Below are 19,991 nucleotides of genomic sequence, written 5' to 3' on the forward strand. Positions count from 1 at the left end.
ATGACCTGAGTTGAAGTCAGATGTTCAATCAACTGAGCCACCCAGACACCCCTGTAAGATTTTTTTAATGTTTATTTATTTTTGAGAGAGAGAGAGTGGCACAAGGGAGGGGCAGAGAGAGAAGGGGACAGAGGATCCAAAGCAGGCTCTGCACTGACAGCAACAAGCCTGATGCGGGGCTTGAACTCACAAACCATAAGATCAGGATCAGAGCTGATGTCAGACACTCAACTGACCGAGTCACCCAGGCACCGCTGCTGTAAGATTCTTACACTACACCATGGAGCAGTATGATTTCAAGGTAGATTCAGATTAATTGATGGCATATATTGTAAATATAGGGCAACCTATAAGTTATATTTTTTAAAAAGAGGTATAAATAGTAACCCAATAGGGAATTAAAGTAGCATCATATAAAATGATCAGCTAATCCAAAATAAAGCAGAAGAGTAGCAAATGAACAAAGAACAAATGGAACAAACTAAAAGCAAGGTGAGGGGTGCCTGGGTGGCTCAGTAGGTTGAGCATCTGACTTCGGCTCAGGTCATGATCTCACGGTTCGTGGGTTCGAGCCCCGCATGGAAATACCATGCAAACATTAACAAAAGAAAGCTGAAAAGGCTATATTAATATCATACAAAGAGACTCTTAAATACAGAGAACAAACTGAGGGTTGCTGGAGGGGGGTGGGTGAGGGATGGGCTAAATGGGTGATGGGCATTGAGGAGTGCACTTTTTGGGATAAGCACTGGCTGTATGTAAGAAATGAACCACTAAATTCTACTCCTGAAACCAATACTACACTATATGTTAACTAACTTGAATTTAAATAAACACATTTAAAAGCAAATACATGAATAAACAAACATTAAAAATTAATTTAAGGCCAACTGATATAATAAGTAGACAGAAAATCAGTAAGAATGGGGGCCCTGGTTGGCTCAGTTGGTTAAGTGTCTGACAGCTTCGGCTCAGGTCATGATCTCACGGTTCGTGGGTTTGAGCCCCGTGTCAGGCTCTGTGCTGACAGCTCAGAGCCTGGAGCTGCTTCAGATTCTGTGTCTCCCTCTCTCTCTGCCCCTCCCCTGCTCGCATTCTCTCTCTGTCTCTCCACAATAAATAAATGTTTAAGACAATTAAAAAAAAAAAAGAAAATCAAGAAGAATATACAGAAGACCTCAGCAACATTATCAAGCAACTTGGTTTAATTGACATTTATAAGAAATATGACCAACAAGAGCATACACATTCTTTGCATGTGAACATGGAATATTCACCAACATAGACCATATATAGACCATAAAACAAACTTTACCAACGAAAAAAATGAAAGAAAAGAAATATACAAGGAATTTCTCAGTCCATCACAGAATTCAGCTGGAAATCGGTAACAGAAAGATATATAGAAAATTCTCAAATATTACTAGAAATTACAACAGAGACATCTACATAGCCCATGCATGAAAGAGGAAGTCACATGGAAGTTAGAAAATGTTTGTAACTGAATGAAAATGAAAGCATATTGACATTTGTGGGATATAGCTAAGGCTTGACTTAACAGAATTTATAGCATTAAATGCTTCTAGTGGAAAAAGACAAGTCTCAAATCAATGATTTGTAGATCCGCCTTAAGAAACTAGAATAAGAACAAATTAAACCCAAAGCAAGCAGAAGGAAGTTAATAAAAAAAGATCAGAGCAGAAATCAATAAAACAGAGAAAAATCAATGAAACTAAAAACTGGTTCTTTAAAAAGACGAATACATGTGATAAACCTCTAACCAAAATGACCAGGAAAATCATAGAGGAAGCACAAATGACTAATTCAGGAATGAAAGAGAAGACATCACTGCAGAATCTGCGCTCATTAAAAAGGTAACCAGGGGATATTACAAATAACTGTAAGCCAAAATATTTGCAAGGTTACATGAAATGGAGAAATTTCTTTAAAGATGTAAATGACCAAATCCAAACTAATTTTTACTTACTTCTTCTGACTTAAAGAGAAATAAACAGAATAGACCACATCTATTAAAGAAAAAAGGGGTGCCTGGGTGGCACAGTCGGTTAAACATCTGACTTCGGCTCAGGTCATGATCTTACAGTTTGTGAGTTCGAGCCCTGCATCGGGCTCTGTGCTGACAGCTCAGAGCCTGGAGCCTGCTTCAGATTCTGTGTCTCCCTCTCTCTGCCCCTCACCTGCTCACACTCATTTCTCTCTCTCTCAAAAATAAATAAACATTAAACAATTTTTAAAAATTGAATTCACAGTTAAAAAGCTTCCTAGGCCCAAATATATTCACTGGCCAATTCTACCAATTCTATATATTAGAAATAATATCATTTCTACACGGTTTTTCCAAAAGTAGAAGAGGAAGAACATTCCCCAACTTATACCCACAGTGTTACTGGGGTACCAAAATCACACAAAGCTGTCACGAGAAAAAGAAAACGAAAATATTCCCTATAAACCTAGAGGTAAATATTGTAATTGAGGCATTAGCAAACTGAATCCATCATTATAGAAATAGGACATTACATTATGACCAAGTGAGATTTATTGCAGAAATATGAGGAGCCATATGAGTATCTCAATGGATTGAGAAAAGATATTTCACATAATTCAACATCCATTTATGGTTTTTAAGAACCCCAAGAAAGTTGGAAATACATGGAAACTTCCTTAACCTGATAAAGAATAACTAACTACAAAGAACCTTAGCGCTAACAGTATATTTAACATTAAAAAAACTAAATGCTTTCTGACTAAGATCAGGATCAAGGCCAAGTGTATCAAATGTTCTGGCTAGAACAATAAGACAAAAGAAAAAATAAAAGGCATGCAGATTATGAAGGAGGAAATAAAACTACCGTGATTTGCAAACATGATCACCTACATAGAAAGCCCAAAGAATTTACTACCAAAGCTGCCAGGACTGATAAGCGAGTTCAGAAAAGTTACAGGATACGAGGTCAACATACAGATGTCAATTGTATCTCTATAGATCAGCAATTCATGATTGATAACTAATTTTGAAAGCTTTTATTTAAATTCCAGTTAGTTAACATACAGCGTAATATTTGTTGCGGATGTACCATATAGTGACTCAACACTTCCATCCATGACCCAGTACTCATCACAGCAAGTGCACCCCTTAATGGCCATCGCCTATTTCACCATCCCCCCTAACCATGTACCCTCTGGTGACCATCAGTTTTCTACAGTTAAGAGTCTGTTTCTTGGTTTGCCTCCCTCACTCTTTTTTTTCCCTTTGCTTTTTTATTTCTTGTTTCTTAAATTCCACATGAGTAAAATCATATGGTATTTGTCTTTTTCTGACTTACTCATTTCACTTAGCATGATCCTCTCTAGCTCCAACTATATCACTGCAAAATGGCAAGATTCCATTCTTTTCTATGGCTGAGTAATATTCCATTGTAAATATATATGCCACATCTTACATGCACCCCCATGTCTATATCAGCATTAACTACAATAATCAAATTATGGAAACAGTCCAAGTGTCCATGTGCTGATGAATGGTGATAGTAACTAGTTTTTTTTAAATGTACCATTTGGATAGCACCAAAATCAATAAGATACTTAGGTATAAGTGTAAAAATAATATGTACAAAATCTGTATGCTGAAAACTATACAACACTGATGAAAGGATCCAAGATGCCCTAAATATATGAGGAGATATTCTGTTATTGGAAGACTCCACACTGTTTGGGTGTCACCTCTGTCTAAACTCTTCTATAGATTCAGTGTGATTCTAACAAAAACCCAGAGGTTTTTTTTTTTTTTTGTAGAAATTAACAAGTGTATTCTAAAGTTTCAATGAAAAGGAAAAGGGTCTAGAATAGCCAAAATAATTTTGAAAAGAAGAAAAAGTTGGAAGATTCTCCCTACCTGATTTCAAGGATTATTGTAAAGGTACAGGGAAAGTATTCTCAGGTATGGCATAAACAAATGCACCAATGGAACAGAAAAGAAATCAGAAATAGATGCACGCATTTATGGTCAACTGAGTTTTGACAAAGTTGCAAAGTGAACCCAGTTGAGAAAGAAGTCTTTTCATTTAAGGATGCTGGAAGAATTGGACAGCTGGATGCAAAGAAAGCTTGATTCACATCTTCACCATAGTAAGAACTAAATTAAAAATGCATGTAGCTTTAAGTGGAAAATCCAAAAGTATAAAACGTTTACAAGAAAACAAAGGAAAAAAATTTCTGTGACCTCATGTGAGGGAAAGATGTTTAGCTACAATGCCAAATACATAATCAATCAATACACTTTTTTTAATTGCACTTCATCAAAATTTAAAGCTTCTGCTTCTACAAAGATTCTATTAAGGTGATAGAAAGACAAGCCATTGACTGGTAAAGATTTTTGCAATACTCATATCTAATAAAGGACTAATATGAAGTATATATAAAGACTTCTCAAAAAAGCTTAAGAAAAATCATTATGGCCAAATCATGGCCAAATGATTTGAACAGATACTTCATAAAGGGGTCTAGGTGGAAAATAAGCAAATGAAAATATATAGAACACCATTAGTCATTAAGGAATTGCAAATTAGAACCACTAGCTACATATGAGAATGGTTAATAAGGACAACAATAACCACCGGATAATAAGCAGCACTGGCGAGGATCTAGAGCAACTGAAGCCCTCATACGTTGCTTGTGGGATGTAAAATGGTCTAGTCATCCTGGAAAACTGCTCATCAGTTTCTTAGAAACCACATGACCTGACAATCCCACTTCTAGGTAATTATTCTAGAGAAGTGGAAACTTAAGTTCCTATAAAACTCCGAATGCAAATGTTTACAGTGGCTTTATACATAATTATGTAAAACTGGAAACAATTCAAAAGTCCTCCAGCTGGTGAATGAATGACGTCATCACATGTATTCATCCAATGGCGTTCTACTAAGCAATCAAAAGGAAAGCTACTGATACATGGGTAAATCTCAAATGGATCATTTGAAGAGAAAAAATAAAACCAGATTCAAAAGGCTATGGACAATAGGACTCCGTTTCTATGACTTTCTGGAACAGTCCAAACTGATCAATGGTTGCCAGGGACTGGGATGAGGGAATTCTGGGGGTGACAGAACTGTTCTATACTCTCTTGTGGTGGTGCTTATACAACTGTGTTCAAATTCACAGAACTGTACACTAAGAGAGTGTATTTTACTGCATGAAAATTGCGATTCAAAAGTAAACATCTCAATCTATAGATTTATCAGATTGATGATTTTTAAAGTGATTACCTGCCTTACAGATAGCCAAACCAAGAGTGCAGGAAAATTATGTTTGTTCACAAATGTATTTTGGGGCCATAAAACACTATTTGGCACAATAGTGCTCAATAGATTTCTATTGGATGGATGGAGGGAGGGAAGGATGGAGGGTGAGGTTTGGGAATGTGTTGGAAAGTGAGATTCCAGCCAGGAAAAAGTTCTGATAAAACGGGTATGGAAATTGAGGCAGTGGAGAAGGGCTGGGGGGCAGGAGGCTCCGCGCACACTGGCACCGCACTGCCGGGTTCAGCNGACAGGTTCTCAGCACAGATACTGGGCACTGGAGCCTCCCTGGCCTGGGTCTGAAGGTTGGCTCTGCTACTTCCTATGGCACAAGGGTCAGCAAACCTCACTAGCCTCTATCATTTCAACAAGAAACATACTAGCATCATCATAAGGGCTCCCAAACCACCCTGTGTGCTCACTGCAGCCTCCTGGAGAAAGGAACTAACATTTGGTGAGCGCCCAGCACTGATCCCCCAGTGCACCCAGCGTCCTCCAGCCAACGCCGCTCTGATCGTGAACCAGGAGCCGTTTTCCCCACTAGACTGTGAGCTCCATAAGGTAAGGGAATTCCCAGTCCAAGTTCTGGATTCCCAGTGCTAAGTGGATACCAAATAATCAATCATCTAAATAATAACGATGACGATAAAAGCAATAAGACGACCAGCTACCAGTTTGTTAGGCATCATGTTATGTACCTTCCAGAGCCAGGCCACAAAGTCTTCACAGACAACTTACAAAGGCAGATTGCTAATCATTTATCCCATTTCTCAGATGAGGAAACTATCAGGTAGCATGGTCTGGCAGCCAACACTTCCTGAGGGCTCACCGTGTTGAGCATTTTATGTGCATTATGTTGGGTCATGAGACTGGCCACTAAGTGGAAGACACCCAAAGTGTCCCATGCTGCGGGCAACACTTCACCTGGGCCCACTCCTGGCTTTCAGCTGGTTCCGCAGCCCCTAACGTGAAATTCAAGACCCTCCTCTTTGGCCTATCCCATGGCTCCCTACCCACCCTGTCTTGTTCTATAAGCTATGAAAGAAATGAAACTGCAAATTTCCCCCAACACACCATGCCACCGCCATTGCCTTCTCTGTGCCTTTGCGCCGCCTGTCGCCCCTGCCTGAAATGGCCTCTACTCATCCTTATCCAACAGGTAAACTCTGAGCACACCCTCAGAGTCTAACTCAGATTGTCACCCTCTCCAGGAATCTGTCTCGACAGTGTCCTGTTTACACCTGTGCCCATGTGTCTGTCTGCCCCACTGGCCAGTGAGCCCCCGAAGCCCCGGAGAACATCACTCACCTCTGAGCCCTTCATCTCCTAAATGTTCTGTAAATATTTGCTGGATGAATGCTCAGCCCTTTATTTCACCACAGATGAATAAACTCTGGCGTCCTGGGCGGCCGCTGGAACATTTCTGACTTCTAATCTGGCACATTTCAGAGAGATTTCTTTTTTCCTCTGATTGTGAATTCCATCTGCTCTTTTAATTAATGAAAATTCACTTCGATGCAAATGCTGCTTCCGGAATCATCTTTCATGTGCAACCTCTGGGAGCTTTACTCATCAGCCTGTTCTCTGAATCTGTGTTTGGAACATTCTGGGAGCTTGTTATTGGGCCTTTGAAGTCACACAAGTGAACAAAATTGACCAGCCGGCAACTTGACCTCAGGAGTTTACAGCCGTGGGAGCTATAGGATTTGAATTTATTAAGAGAGCTCTGCTCCACCCTGTCTTCCCCAATAAACCCCCACCGCTTGGTACTGTCAACTCCCCATGGTGTCCGAGAATGGATCCATTTGGTTGTGCCCGCTAAATCCCATAAAACTCTCTCTGGTTCACGTGTTTATTAGTTTAGGGCTGAAGCACCTCTAGATAGAAGGAAACCAGGAGGAAACCCAAATCCCACGTACACTTGGGACAATAGAGTTTTCTCTTGTCTGAGAAATACAGCTTTATGATGCAGGAACTCTGAGTCAAAAAGCAGCTTGGTATGTGGGAAAAGCGCAGACTTCGGATCCGAACAGACATGGGTTCAAATTCTGGCCCCCTGACTTGCCGGCGGTGTAACTCTGGGCATGATNGTGGATCTTCTGAGGATTAAATGCAACGTGGGGCGCCTGGGTGGCTCAGTCGGTTAAGTGTCCAACTCTTGGTTTCGGCTCAAGCCATGATCTCATGGTCTGTGAGTTTGAGCCCCGTGCCGGGCTCTGCGCTGCCGGTGTGGAGCCTGCTTGGGTTATTCTCTCTCTCCCTGTCTCTGCCTCTCCCCTGCTAGTGCTCACTCTCTCTCAAAATAAATAAATAGAAAATTGCAATGACAAACATGTAGTAGGGTCACAATACATGTTGGTTTTCTTCTCCCTTTTGGCTGTGGGGCCCCTGTGGAGAGTGGCCAGTTGGGTCACCATTGGTCTGCTTTCCCAGAGGCTGGGAGCCACGTCAGTAGGCAGCCAGGGAAGGAGGCGGGGGCAGGCCTGGTGGCGTCTCTGAGGAGGTGTGGGACAGTCTGCGATGCCCGGTGGCAGAGCAGAGGCAGAGAAGAAAGGGCTGGTACGATACTGCCTTGCATTTCTCCTGTGGTCTGCAATCTACAGTCCCGGAAATCAGTCTGCTTTTTGGGGAATAGCCTAAAGGAAGTCAGAACTAAGTTACAGGGTTACTGAGGCGGCTCCAAATGGGAGAGGCTTCTCTTTATGTCCTCTCTGTCTCCTCACTGCCCTTCGGGAGATGATGACTCAGCTCCACCTGCTCCTCCCGCAGTGGTGTCCCCTGCGCCTCTTCTGCGTCCTCCCTGCGGGGCCCTGTCACTGCCTTGGCTTTGCCCGATCTCAGTGCTGGCAACTCCCCAGTCCACAGATCCTGCCCACATCACTCCAGAGGCCTGGACGACATTTCCCACAGACACCTCAATTTCAAACTCAATGTCCTGGAAGCCCACGCACCTGTGGGCCCGCTGTGCTCCCCACACAGAGGACACCACCAGAGTCCACTCCGCGTGCGAGACGGAAGCCTGGGAGGCAGACCTAACACCCCTCCCACTCCTGTTCTCCCCCCTGTTCAAGTCAGTGGCCTCCTTGGACAGACTGGCCTCAGCTCTGGAACCTTCTGGAAAGGGATATCACAAAGACCTTCAACAGTGAAAGCCATATTGGTGTAAAGATGTAACCTCCCAAGGGGACTATCTGAAGTGATCAGACTCCCTCGTATGTATGCCTTCTGGTGCTCTCTGCTGACCTGGGTCTGACTCTTGTCACTAACATCTGACTCTCATCACTGACATCTGCCTCAGTGGGTCCCTCAGCCTCTTTCCTCAGCTCTATAATGGGAATGAGTAGTTGTGCCTGTTTGTGACATTAAATAAGGCTGCAGATGGCAAGCACTTTAGCTCAATGGCTGGGCACGTAGCGAATACTAAGAAGGACTATTTTTACCATTATTTGTGGCCAAACTTCATGTATTTAATAAATAAAAGTTGAGCGACACACATAGCGAATTCTGGGAGGTGATGACATAGTTTTTGAATCTCTACAGATAGATGCATATAAACTGACAGAACAGATAAACAGCTAAGCCCAAACCCATGAGCAACACTTCTTCCAAAACTAAGTTGTCTCCCTATGAACGTCAAAGTGTAAATGGGTGGAAACAAATGATCAACAGGGACAAGACTTCCATGGTAGTGATTTCTGAACAGAGGGAAACAGAGAATATGATGGGCCAGAGAACAGAGAGCAGCAACACATCCCCACAAGAATTTCCTGGGAGTCCCAGCTGGCCAGTTCGAGAGTAGTGACCAAAGTCGGAAGGAGCTGTCCAGTCCAGTGTCAGGCGAGCGGAGGCGCCCGGGGAGCAGGTCAATCTGGGAACCCAGCTGGAGCTCCCTTCTAGAAGGAGCCCCAAGGAGGAACTGTTGGAAATGGAACCAAAACTGAGCAGGACAGGGGCCCTATAGACAGAAGAAAGAGAAGTTCTGGATCAAAGTAGGGAAGTGGAACAGACCAGGAAGTCCCAGATAGCAAACTGTCTTGAATTTGGACACTTCATGAAAATAACAGAAGACATTCAGTTAGAAAAGCTACCCTTGAGGCACCTGGGGGGCTCAGTCTGTTGAGTGTCTGACTCTTGATATCGGCTCAGGTCATGATCTGAGAGTCATGGGATCAAGCCCTGCATCAGGCTCTATGCTGGGCATGGAGTCTGCTTAAGATTCTGTTTCTCCTCTCTTTCCCTGTCCCGCATGTGCTGTCTCTCTCAAAATGAATAAATTAAAAATTTTTGTTGATGCTTTTATCTATTTTTGAGAGATAGAGAGAGACAGAGCACAAGTCAGAGGAGTGAAGAGAAAGAGGGAAACACAGAATCCAAAGCAGGCTCCAGATTCTGAGCTGTCAGCACAGAGCCTCACACGGTGCTTGAACTCACGAACTGCGAGATCATGACCTGATCCAAAGTCAGACGCTTAACCGACTGAACCACCCAGGCGCCCCAATAAATAAACATGTAATTAAAAAAGAAAGAAAGGAAAAGCTACCCTGAATCATATCATCCACCAAAAGTTCAAGAAAACTAAATTCCATTAAAATAAAGAAACAGAAAAGTATCAAAGTCAAATTCTATGCAAAGTTATCATAAAAGAAGGAAAATAAAGAGCAGAATAATACACCTTACAGTGGTGATTAATCAGAAAGATGCACCTCCCACCTCCTATCTCAAAACAGAGAAAAACCGTAACCTACTATTTCAAAAGCATTAAAAGACGTGATTGGTTGTTTCATTAATGGTTTCCCAATGAGTCAGGCCTTCTGGTATCCATACCCCCTGCAGTCCCCTCCTACATGGTCTCTGGTCCTGGTCATGTGACTTGCATTGGCCAACTGGACATCAGGAAATGTGAAGCAAGCAGAAGCTTGATAAGCACTGGGAAGTGGGTAGTCCTTCTGGAAACCAGTGCCACCATGCGAGCAAGCTCACTGTAGGCCCTTTGATGATGCAAGACCACATAGAGAAAGACTCATTCAACTCAGGTGTCCACGCTGAGCCTCGCCCCCTGTGGACCCACCCAATGGATGAGTGAGCCCAGCCTAAGCCCGCAGAGGAACCACTCAGTCAAATGGTAGATTGTGAGAAACAGCACGTTGTTGCTCTTCTAAGCCACTATTTTTTTAAACACTGTTCATTTATCATCTCCAAACTTATTTTTTAACGTCCTTTCTTTGTGTCTTACTGAAGTATAGTTGACACCCAGTGTTACATTAGCTTCAGGTGATTCCACAGCGCTATGCATGTGATGCTGAACTCACAAGTGTAGCTACCACCTGTCACCACACAACACTACGACAGTACCATCGACTATATTCCCTGTGCTGTGCTTCCATCCTGTGACTCATTCCTTCCTTAAGTGGAAGTGTGTACCCCCCTCCCCTTCACCTCTTCCCCCCCATCTCCTCTGGTAACCATTAACTTGTTCTCTGAATTATGGGTCTGTTTCTGCCTTTTGTTCATTTGTTTATTTGTTTTGCTTTTTAGATTCTACATATGAATGAGATCATAAGGTATTTATCTTTTTATGACTTATTTCACTTAGCATAATACCCTCGACGTTCCTCCATGCGGTTGTGTGTGGTGAGATCTCATTCTTTTATATGGCTGAGTAATACTCCACTGGTCATATACACCACATCTTCTTTATCCATTCATCCAATGATGGACACTTTGGTTGCTTCTGTATCTTGGCTATTGTCAACAGTATTTCAGTCCAGGTAAGGATGCATAAATCTTTTTGAATTAGTGTTTTTGCTTTCTTTGAGTAAACATCCAGTAGTAGAGTTACTGGATCATACAGTAGTTCTATTTTTAATTTTTTGAGGAGACTCCATACTGTTTTCCACAGGGGCCGCACCAGTTCGCATTCCCACCAACAGTGCGCCAGGACTCCTTCTCCACCTCCTCGCCAGCACTTGCTACTTCTTGTCTTTTTGATACTAGCCATTCTTACAGGTGTAAAGTAACATCTCATTGTGGTTTTGATTTGCATCTCCCTGATGATGAGTGATGATGAGCACGTTTTCATGTGTCTGTTGCCCTTCTGTGTGTCTTCTCTGGAAAAAGGTCTATTCATATATTCTGCCCGGTTTTAATGGAATTATTATGATTATAGAACAATAGAGGTTTCTTAATATATTTTGGATACTAACCCATGATATGTCATTTGCAAATATCTTCTCTCATTCTTTTTTTTAAATTTATAAAAATTTATTTCTGAGAGAGAGAGAAAGAGAGAGAGAGAGAGAGAGAAAGACAGTGTGAGCAGGGGAGGGTTAGAGAGAGAGGGAGACACAGAATCTGAAACAGGCTCCAGGCTCTGAGCTGTCAACATAGAGCCCAATGCGGGACTCTAACCCACAGACCAGGAGATCATGACCTGAGCCGAAGTCAGACGCTTAACCGACTGAGCCACCCAGGCCCCCCTATCTTCTCCCACTTCGTAGGTCATCTTTTTGCTTTGTTCATGGTTTCCTTTGCTGTGCAGAAGCTTTTTATTTTGATGTAATTCCAATAGTTTAAAGGCCTGAAAAGGCCTATCTAGAAAAATGTTGCTATCGCCAATGTTTCTCTGTGCTCTCTTCTAGGAGTTTTATGGTTTCAGGTCTCACATTTGGGACTTTGACTCATTTTGAGTTTATTTTTGTGATTGATGTAAGAAAGTGATCCAGTTTTTTCATTCTTTTGCATGTGGCTGTCCCGTTTTCCCAGCACCATTGGTTAAAGAGACTGTCACCTCCTCATTGTGTATTCTTGCCTCCTTTGTCATATATTAATTAACCATGTGTGTGTGTTTATTTCTGGGCTCTCTATTCTTTCCCTGTGTGATTTCTGTGTCTATTTTTGTGCCAGTACCACACTGTTTTGATGACTACAGCTTTGTAGTATAGCTTGAAATCTGGGACTGTGATATTTCCAGCTTTCGTCTTTTTCAAGAATGCTTTGACTAGTCAGGGGTCTTTTGTCATTCCATTCAAGTTTTAGAATGGTTTCTTCTAGTTCTATAAAAAATGTTACTGGTATTTTTTTTTTTTAATGGTTTATTTATTTCTAGGAGAGAGAGAGAGAGACAGCGTGAGCAGGGGAGGGTCAGAGAGAGAGGGAGTCACAGACTGAAGCAGGCTCCAGGCTCTGAGCTGGCAGTCAGCACAGAGCCCGACGCGGGGCTCGAACCCACGAACCGCGAGATCATGACCTAAGCGAAAGTCGGACGCTTAACCGACTAAGCCACCCAGGCGCCCCAATGTTACTGGTATTTTGATAGGGATTGCACTGAATCTGTGGATTGCTTTGGGTGGTATGGACATTTTAACAATATTAATTTTTCAATCAGTGAACATGGTATAAGCCACTAAGTGCTGATTTGCATTGTTATACAGTAATCAATAACTAATATAGACATTATATTACTGTTATACAGTAGTCAATAACTAATATAGACATTAAGAACTAATAACTAATATAGACATTAAGAAAACTATATAAGACATGAAAGAACAACATAAATTGGAATTCAGGCAAGAAAAGTCAAGAAAAAAACAGAAATAAAAGGAAAATTATTTCAGTAATAAGCATTTCACTAGAAAGCATACCATGCAAATAAACACAACAGATAATCTTTCACAGAAGGAGAAAGAGAAAAATGAGAAAGGTTCTAAACAAATAAAGGAAGAGATACAAAAGATTTGAAAATAATAAATATGGAAGATTTGTAGAGGCCCCACATTCCGATAGTAGGTGTAAGGGAAAACGGCATGCTTACTAAAAATGACACTTCCATCAAAGATCCTAAAGAAAAAACAACTTGAAAAAACACATTGGAAAACATTGTGTACCTAAGAATATAGACCCCAAATGACCAACACCAAAGTTATATTTCGGCAACATGACTAGACATTAATAAAAAGGAAAAAATTGTTTTGTTTGTCTGATTTTGTTTGTTTTTCCCAGAAGCAAGGTTTTCTAGCTGGGTAGGAGTCCTTTAGAAATCACAGGAGGAGAAGGTCTTCCAGGCAGGGAAGTCAGCAAAGACAAAAGTGTGAGAGTGCCTGGCACCTACCGGGAATGGCTGAGGCCTGGTATGGGGGTGGCGCAGGCGTGGGGATGGTGGTGGGGGTGAAGCACAGGAACGCTGAGGTCTCAGGCACTGGGTCTACAACACCCCAAAGGGGACTGGAACACTCACCCATGTATGGCTTGGTCCCGGCCATGGAGGAAGCCCTTTCCGCTCCTTTCACGATCGTCGCTATGTTGAAGTCCGTGATGTGGACGTGTCCTGGAGACAGAGAAACAGAAACCCCAGTGAGCCTCAGGCTTCTCATCAATAAGGAGATGATTCTTCCAATGTCTCCAGTCTTCTGAGGGGATGAGATGTATCTCCATGCAATGGTCTGCGATTTCCTACCCCTTCCAGAGCTGCAGGGGGCTCTCCAGGCAGTTCTGCAGATGGAGAGGAAAGTGTGCACCTACCTGAAGGTTCCAGAATTCAGGAATGAGCGGAACTCCAGGTTTCTCACATGTGTCACTTCTAAAAAAATTCCAGAGTTCGGGGAACACAGGAGACTGTTATGTAAACAAAGTGTGGTCTGTCCCCGCAATGGAGGAGCACTCGCAGTAAGAAGGAAGGAAGTATTGGGGCACTTGGGTGAGTAAAGCCTCTCCTCTGGCTAAAGTTCAATAAAGACACTGATGGTTAAGAGTGGTTTTGAAAAATGGGTTGCAAAGGCTTTTGTCCAGATGCTGAGAGATTTTTAAAACCCTGCCCTGCCAGTCACTCAGTCCAGAAGAGTGAGCTGTATACTCAGAGTGGGAATTACAATGTTCATAGTGGCCCAAGACCTTGACGAGCCAATGCAGGGCTCCTGGTAATTCATAGAGGGGAAGGGAGGTGGTGGGCATGGAGGAGGGCACTTGTTGGGATGAGCACTGGGTGTTATATGGAAACCGACTTGACAATAAAGTATAAAAGAAAAAAAAAACCCGCTTTGGGAGCTGGGTTTCCCAAGAACAAGTGCTTGTGCTACTTTGGTGGACATGGGCTGTTTGTGGCCAGTCCTGTCTGCTGTCTTAACAATTACTGGTCCCGGTACCCCTGGCTTTGGGAGTGGGCCATGTGGCTCCATCTAGAACCAGTCAAACTAACCTTACCCCTCTGCTATGGGATTTAACTCAGGATTAAGCATATGACCTCACCGAGGTTGATGAAAACTGGGGGAGATAATTTTCCAAGGAGTTCAAAAAATGAAGACCCTTTGGTCATTTTTTTCAGGAGGTACCTAAAGTGATATTCTGCCTTTGGCCAGTGTGAGGTGGGAATATGACCCCAGAGCTGTAAAAGCTATTTGCTACCGTAATGAAAGGAAGTCTAAAGACAAAGCCTACCCATGGAGGAGGTAGAGCAGCAAGCATAGATAAGAAATGGTGCCAGAGCCTGATCAAACCCTGCCTGAAGCCGCCTTCCACTGGATGTCAGCTATATAAGCGGAAAAACACTCTTCACTGCTTGGGACTGTTTGAGTTCCTCTTTGATCCTTGCCATACACGGCTTGTTGGGCATCGTGGTTGATACAGCCACTTACTAGGAGATCCCGGCAGGTGATTTCACTCTGGAAGCGTCCATTTGCTCATCCGGTGAGTGGAACTAATATTAATAAGTACTTTACAGGGTAGAGCAATTAGGGACTGAGAACATGACATTGAACAAGGCCAGAAGACAGGGATGGGGTGGGGGGAAGCAAGCCATTGGATCACCAGGGGAAGCCTGTAGCTGGCAGAAGCTGAGACCAGTACAGACCCCTGTTAGGGGCCAGCGAGGGTGCCAGAGAGAGAAGGGGGGACAGGAGCTCAGACGGGGCAGGGCAAGGCAGACTCTGCAAGACTCCAGGGCTGCGGTGACCACAAGTGCCTTTTACTCCAAGTGAGGGGGTTTTGAGAAGGAGCCACATAGCCAACTCAGGTTTGAATGTCACTTTGCTGTGAATGGATATAGATAGGGCCAAGCGCCAAAGTGGGGAGACTGGTAAATAGGGAGCAAAAAATGCAGCGCCTGAAGATAGCCACTGTTATTAGGATCACATAGGAATAGACTTGCTTGGTGCCAAACCTCACGTTAAGCCTTCAAGTACACGTGTCAGGAGGGTACGACTCTCCTCATTTTTACAGGAGAGTAACCTTAAGCCCCAGAGGCCAGTGCGCCGTCTACGGTCACACAGCTGATCTGGGGGGAAACTGGACTTTGTGCACAGCCTCGTCCTGTCCTGGTCGATGAGTGTTTCCCTCTGCCCCACGCTGCCCCCTGCAGACCTGAACCAGACAGCCCTCAGCAGGGCGGGGTGAGGGCTGAGGGGCAGACTTTCTGGGACTCACCCTGAGATTCACACACAGCAGGTGCGACAGACAGACAGCAGATTCCACCTTCTGGTCCCTCCCTCCCCACCCCGAACAGTGCTAATTGATGAGCTCTAACTCCCCACTGAGCTTCCTTTAACAACTGAGCAAAGATGTGGGAAAGTGAAAATTAGTGCCATCCAAGGTCTCCTGTGGGTTCCTTCTCAGGAGAATGGAAATTTACTAGAAAATTTGCAAATATGAACGGAGTTTAGGCTATTTGCTTTCCATAAATTGAAAACATTCAAAACTCAGCAAGAGAAGGAGCTCAAGATGTTGTGTGAGACCCATTAGCACAAGTTTTAATGGCGGCAATAATCAGTAATCACACTGCGGCCAAGATACCCTCCTTTCTCTGAGAGCACGAAGCTCATGCATTTGACACCCCTTGGGATCCTCAGCCCTCTCCCCTGCCTGGCAGACTTCCATTCATTCTTCAAAGCCTGGCCCAAGGCTTTGCATTTACCCTCTGCTTGTATTCTTCCACCAACTGGAAACTCATACCACAGAGGGGGTTATCTCTGACTGTGCCTTGTCTGCTCAGGTTGCTAAAACAGGATATCATAGACTGGGGGCAGGGATTAAACATCAAACATTTATTTCCCACAGTCTGGGGGCTGGAAATCTGAGGTGGGGGTGCCAGCATGGTCGGGTTCTTGGTGACGGCCTTCTTCTTGGTCTGTACAGCAGCTTTCTTGCTGTGTCCTCACATGGTGGACAGAGAAAGCTCTGTCCTCTTCCTATAATGGCACCGATTCCACGATGGTGGCTCCAATCCCACGACGTCACCCAAATCCAGTTACCTTCCAAAGGCCCCAGCTCTGAGGATCATCACGTTGGGGGTTAAGGCTTCAACATACGACTTCTAAGTCAGGGTGGGGGCACAAGCACTCAGTCCATAGCAGAAGGATTCAGGACTCTCCCATGACCCTCCTCTCCCCTCCAATGTCACTTCCATCCTACCATCCACCATACTGTATCTGTCACTTTGTCATCTCCTTGAGGCCAGGAATCCTGCCTTATTCATTTCTGTCTCCAGCTCCTTAGCAAAGGCCTGTCTTGGGGAAGGAACTCATCAAGTGTTTGTTGACAGACTGACAGACTGACTGCCCAAATGAGAGACTGAATGAAAGAGACATGGTAAGTTAAATCCTGTTACCTCCCCTCCCCCTTACTGCTTAGAGTGGTATTTACAGGAGGTGATGACATTCCATGTCAACTTCTGACTGCTATGCCTGTAGTAATGTCATTTTCTCAGCCTTCCCTCAGATGGTGGGACCAGCCACCCTCTCCATGACTTTTGTAAACACAAGTGCTAGTGTCAGAGCTGGCACTAGAAGGAGTTGTAACCGGGGCTATTTTCTGAGTATAAAAATACATGACAGCCATGTGGCTTTCAAGACATTTTAAAGTCTCAGTCATTTCTTTATTCATCCGGCAACTGCTTATGGCCTGCATCCTGCCTGTGTGTATCAGGGGAGGGGCTTGAAACCCCAAAGTTACCACCAGTGCCATGACTACCACTTCCCAAGCTGGCCCTGGCACCTTCCCGACATGTTCCAGGGGAAGGCGTCCAAAGTCTTCTTGAAATTTGCTGCATTTTCATGTACCTCCTCTGCAGCTACATTGCACAAACGTCTATTTCTGTTCCACCCTTTGCCTTCCCTTCTCCCCTCTCAGCCCCTATAATGAAGTAGCCCCATGTAGGTATTAACCAAATGTACCCAAGCAATGCATTCACGTCACTGAGACCGACAAACCCACACCTGGGGGATCTGATCAGAGGGGACAGTGAATTCTCTCTAGATCCGTCTTCTGGAGGCCAAGCCTCCATGTGGATTCCTGGGAGTGGGTGGTAAGGCAGTGCCCACCAGGGGGTGCTAGACCAGGAGTGAGGATGGAAGGCAGTCTGTCCACAAGAGGCCATCACTTTCAGCACTACTCCGTTTCCCTTTCACGAGACTTGAATTTGGAGCAAAGTCTCTTGTGAACATCTGTCTCTTCTTTAGCTGGTTTACAGGGTCTACATCCTGCCTGAGCAGCCCCCCAACCCGGCCCCGCCCCAGGGCAGGCTCTGGTGCTCCTGCTAATCATAACTGTGCTTCTGTGATGTCAGTGTGATATAACGCAGGCCCTGGTCTTCCAGTCGGGACCACACATGCAGCGCACTCTCCCCTCCCTCTTATCTTGACAGAGATCATAGCACACTTCTTGCAGGATGACAGAAGAAAGAAAGGAAGAAAAAGAAACCAAATAAAATCCCAGGCCACAAGCTTATCCAGGCTTCATCTGGCTGACAGCAGCAGGAAGGCTGACTGTTTTGGAGCACGTCAGCTTGAGAAGAAGAAATTTTGGTTTTCTTCTTCTTTGATTTGACCTCCTCCCGTGTCTTGATCATGGGCGGGGATTCAGGGCCATAGAGCCTTCTGTGTGCTCCAGGCCCCACTGTGCATGCAGTGAACAGTTTAAAACAGCTTCCTGGGGTTTCCGGAGTCACTTGCCGAGATTTGGGGCTCTCTCACCCCCAAACAGTTTCAGTGACTTCCCCTAAGATAGACTGGGACTGTGCAAAGTCTTCCCCAGCATTTGCAGCTTGGTTCATCCGATGCCCTGGGGAATCCACCCTGCCCAAGGCTTCTGTGGAGTGGCTCTCTGCTGTTCTATTTCTTCTTCCTCTCCAGCCACCAGGCTTCTGGGGGTGGGGGGTGTCCCTGCAGCGTGGCCAAGGCCCCTTGGACAGTACACTCTCCCTCCACACTCTGGCTGGCATGTGAGTTCATGCAATTACATAGATTAATTACAACGAATATGATTCATAGAGAGGTTTTCATAGCGCTTTTCCAGCTGTGATCTGCTCTGTACGACTCTGTAGGACCAGGCTGGAGACAATCTCCTGACACTTAGCATCCTGACTCCCTTCCTCCCTCCCTTCTTTCAAACTTTCTTTCCTTATTTCCTTCCTTTCCTTCCTTCCTTCCTTCCTTCCTTCCTTCCTTCCTTCCTTCCTTCCTTCCTTCCTTCCCTTCATTCTTTTCTTTCTTCTTCCTTTTCTTTCTCTCTTTCACTCTTTCTCTTTTTCTCTCTCTTCCTTCTTCCCCTTTCTTTTCTTTTTCTTTCATTTCTTTTCTTTTCCTCTCTCCCTCCTTCCCTCCCTCCCTCCAGCTAACACACAATGTTACATTAGTTTCAGGTGTACAACATAGCAGTTCAAGTGCATACATTGCCCTTTGTTCACCACATTCCACTCCTTTCTTTGCTACTTCCTGTACGCCAAGGGCCAGGGTGGGGGGTGGGGACTGCATTTCCTGACTCTCTTGCAGCTCAGGTTCTGGATAAGATTTACGTTCTGCCAGCGAGATGCGCTCAGGAGAGGTTTGGAAGGTGGAAAGAACACAGAGGCCAGCTGTTTGGGGCAATGTCAAAGGATGGACAAGCTGGATAGAGAGGGGTCTTCACTGGGGCAGGACTTTTGTTAAGGTGGCCTCATCATTGGTGTGAGCAGCTAGGAACTGACTGTCCAGCCCAAGGTTCTGGAGCCAGAATCCAAGCCCCAGGCAGGCTTGACCCTGAGGCTCCCCACCTCCCTTTTTCACCAAGCTACTTTCTTGTGAAGGCACTGCAGCCCAGACCTGTGTGTGCTCTAGGGATATCCTGCTGGCCAGGGATGGAGCTGCCTTTCCCCCCAGGCCAGGGGATGGCCAGGCCACCGCGTGCCCCCCAGGTCACCCTCCTGGACTCACACCAGGATAGAAGCCTCCCCTCCATACACATGTGCACCCTGAAGCCAGGGGCCCAGCTACATGTGCCTCCGGCCTGGTATCCAACACTGTTCCGGAAACAAGGAGATTAAGAGGATTATTATCAGGCAGAGCAGGAATCTGAACTCAGTGTCAGCAAAGATATAGAAACTCACGATTTTACAAGGAAGGCTCTCTCCTCAGTAGATCGTTGGCCCTACCCCACCTCTTCCTCACTGTCCCCCAAGGGAGGTAGAGAGATTATGTGAAGGTCATTTGGGGATGAACAAACTAGACTTACTCAGTTTAGCTCTGCCCAGGCAGGTGCAGGTGTCTCCACTGGTCTTACATGAACAGTCCCTTACCCCCGTGGGTGGGGAGCTGGGAGGTGAATCTTCCCCTCCTTGGGGTCTTGGAGTAGGAAGCCCCTTTGACTCACAAAGAGTCAAGCTTTTGTCAGCAAAGAAGGTGAGACCTTGGTCCCTATCAGCCACCTCCTTGC

At 44.7% G+C, this 19,991-nt stretch overlaps 1 protein-coding gene across 2 annotated transcripts in view; it reads right to left on the minus strand.

The window, feature by feature from the left end:
* STK32B (serine/threonine kinase 32B) overlaps nt 1–19,991 on the minus strand; it is a 274,790-nt gene that overhangs the window by 42,450 nt on the left and 212,349 nt on the right. The window contains exon 5 of one of the 2 annotated variants that reach the window (XM_077750487.1): nt 13,552–13,641. The exons of the other annotated variant lie outside the window; for it this stretch is intronic. Within the exon in view, the coding sequence (XP_077606613.1) occupies nt 13,552–13,641 (90 nt within the window). The remainder of the gene's footprint in view (nt 1–13,551; nt 13,642–19,991) is intronic. 2 annotated transcript variants of the gene reach the window in all.

The sequence above is a fragment of the Crocuta crocuta genome, unplaced genomic scaffold (genome assembly GCF_008692635.1).
Source record: "Crocuta crocuta isolate KB4526 unplaced genomic scaffold, BGI_CrCroc_1.0 scaffold179, whole genome shotgun sequence".
NCBI classification, from domain to species: domain Eukaryota; kingdom Metazoa; phylum Chordata; class Mammalia; order Carnivora; family Hyaenidae; genus Crocuta; species Crocuta crocuta.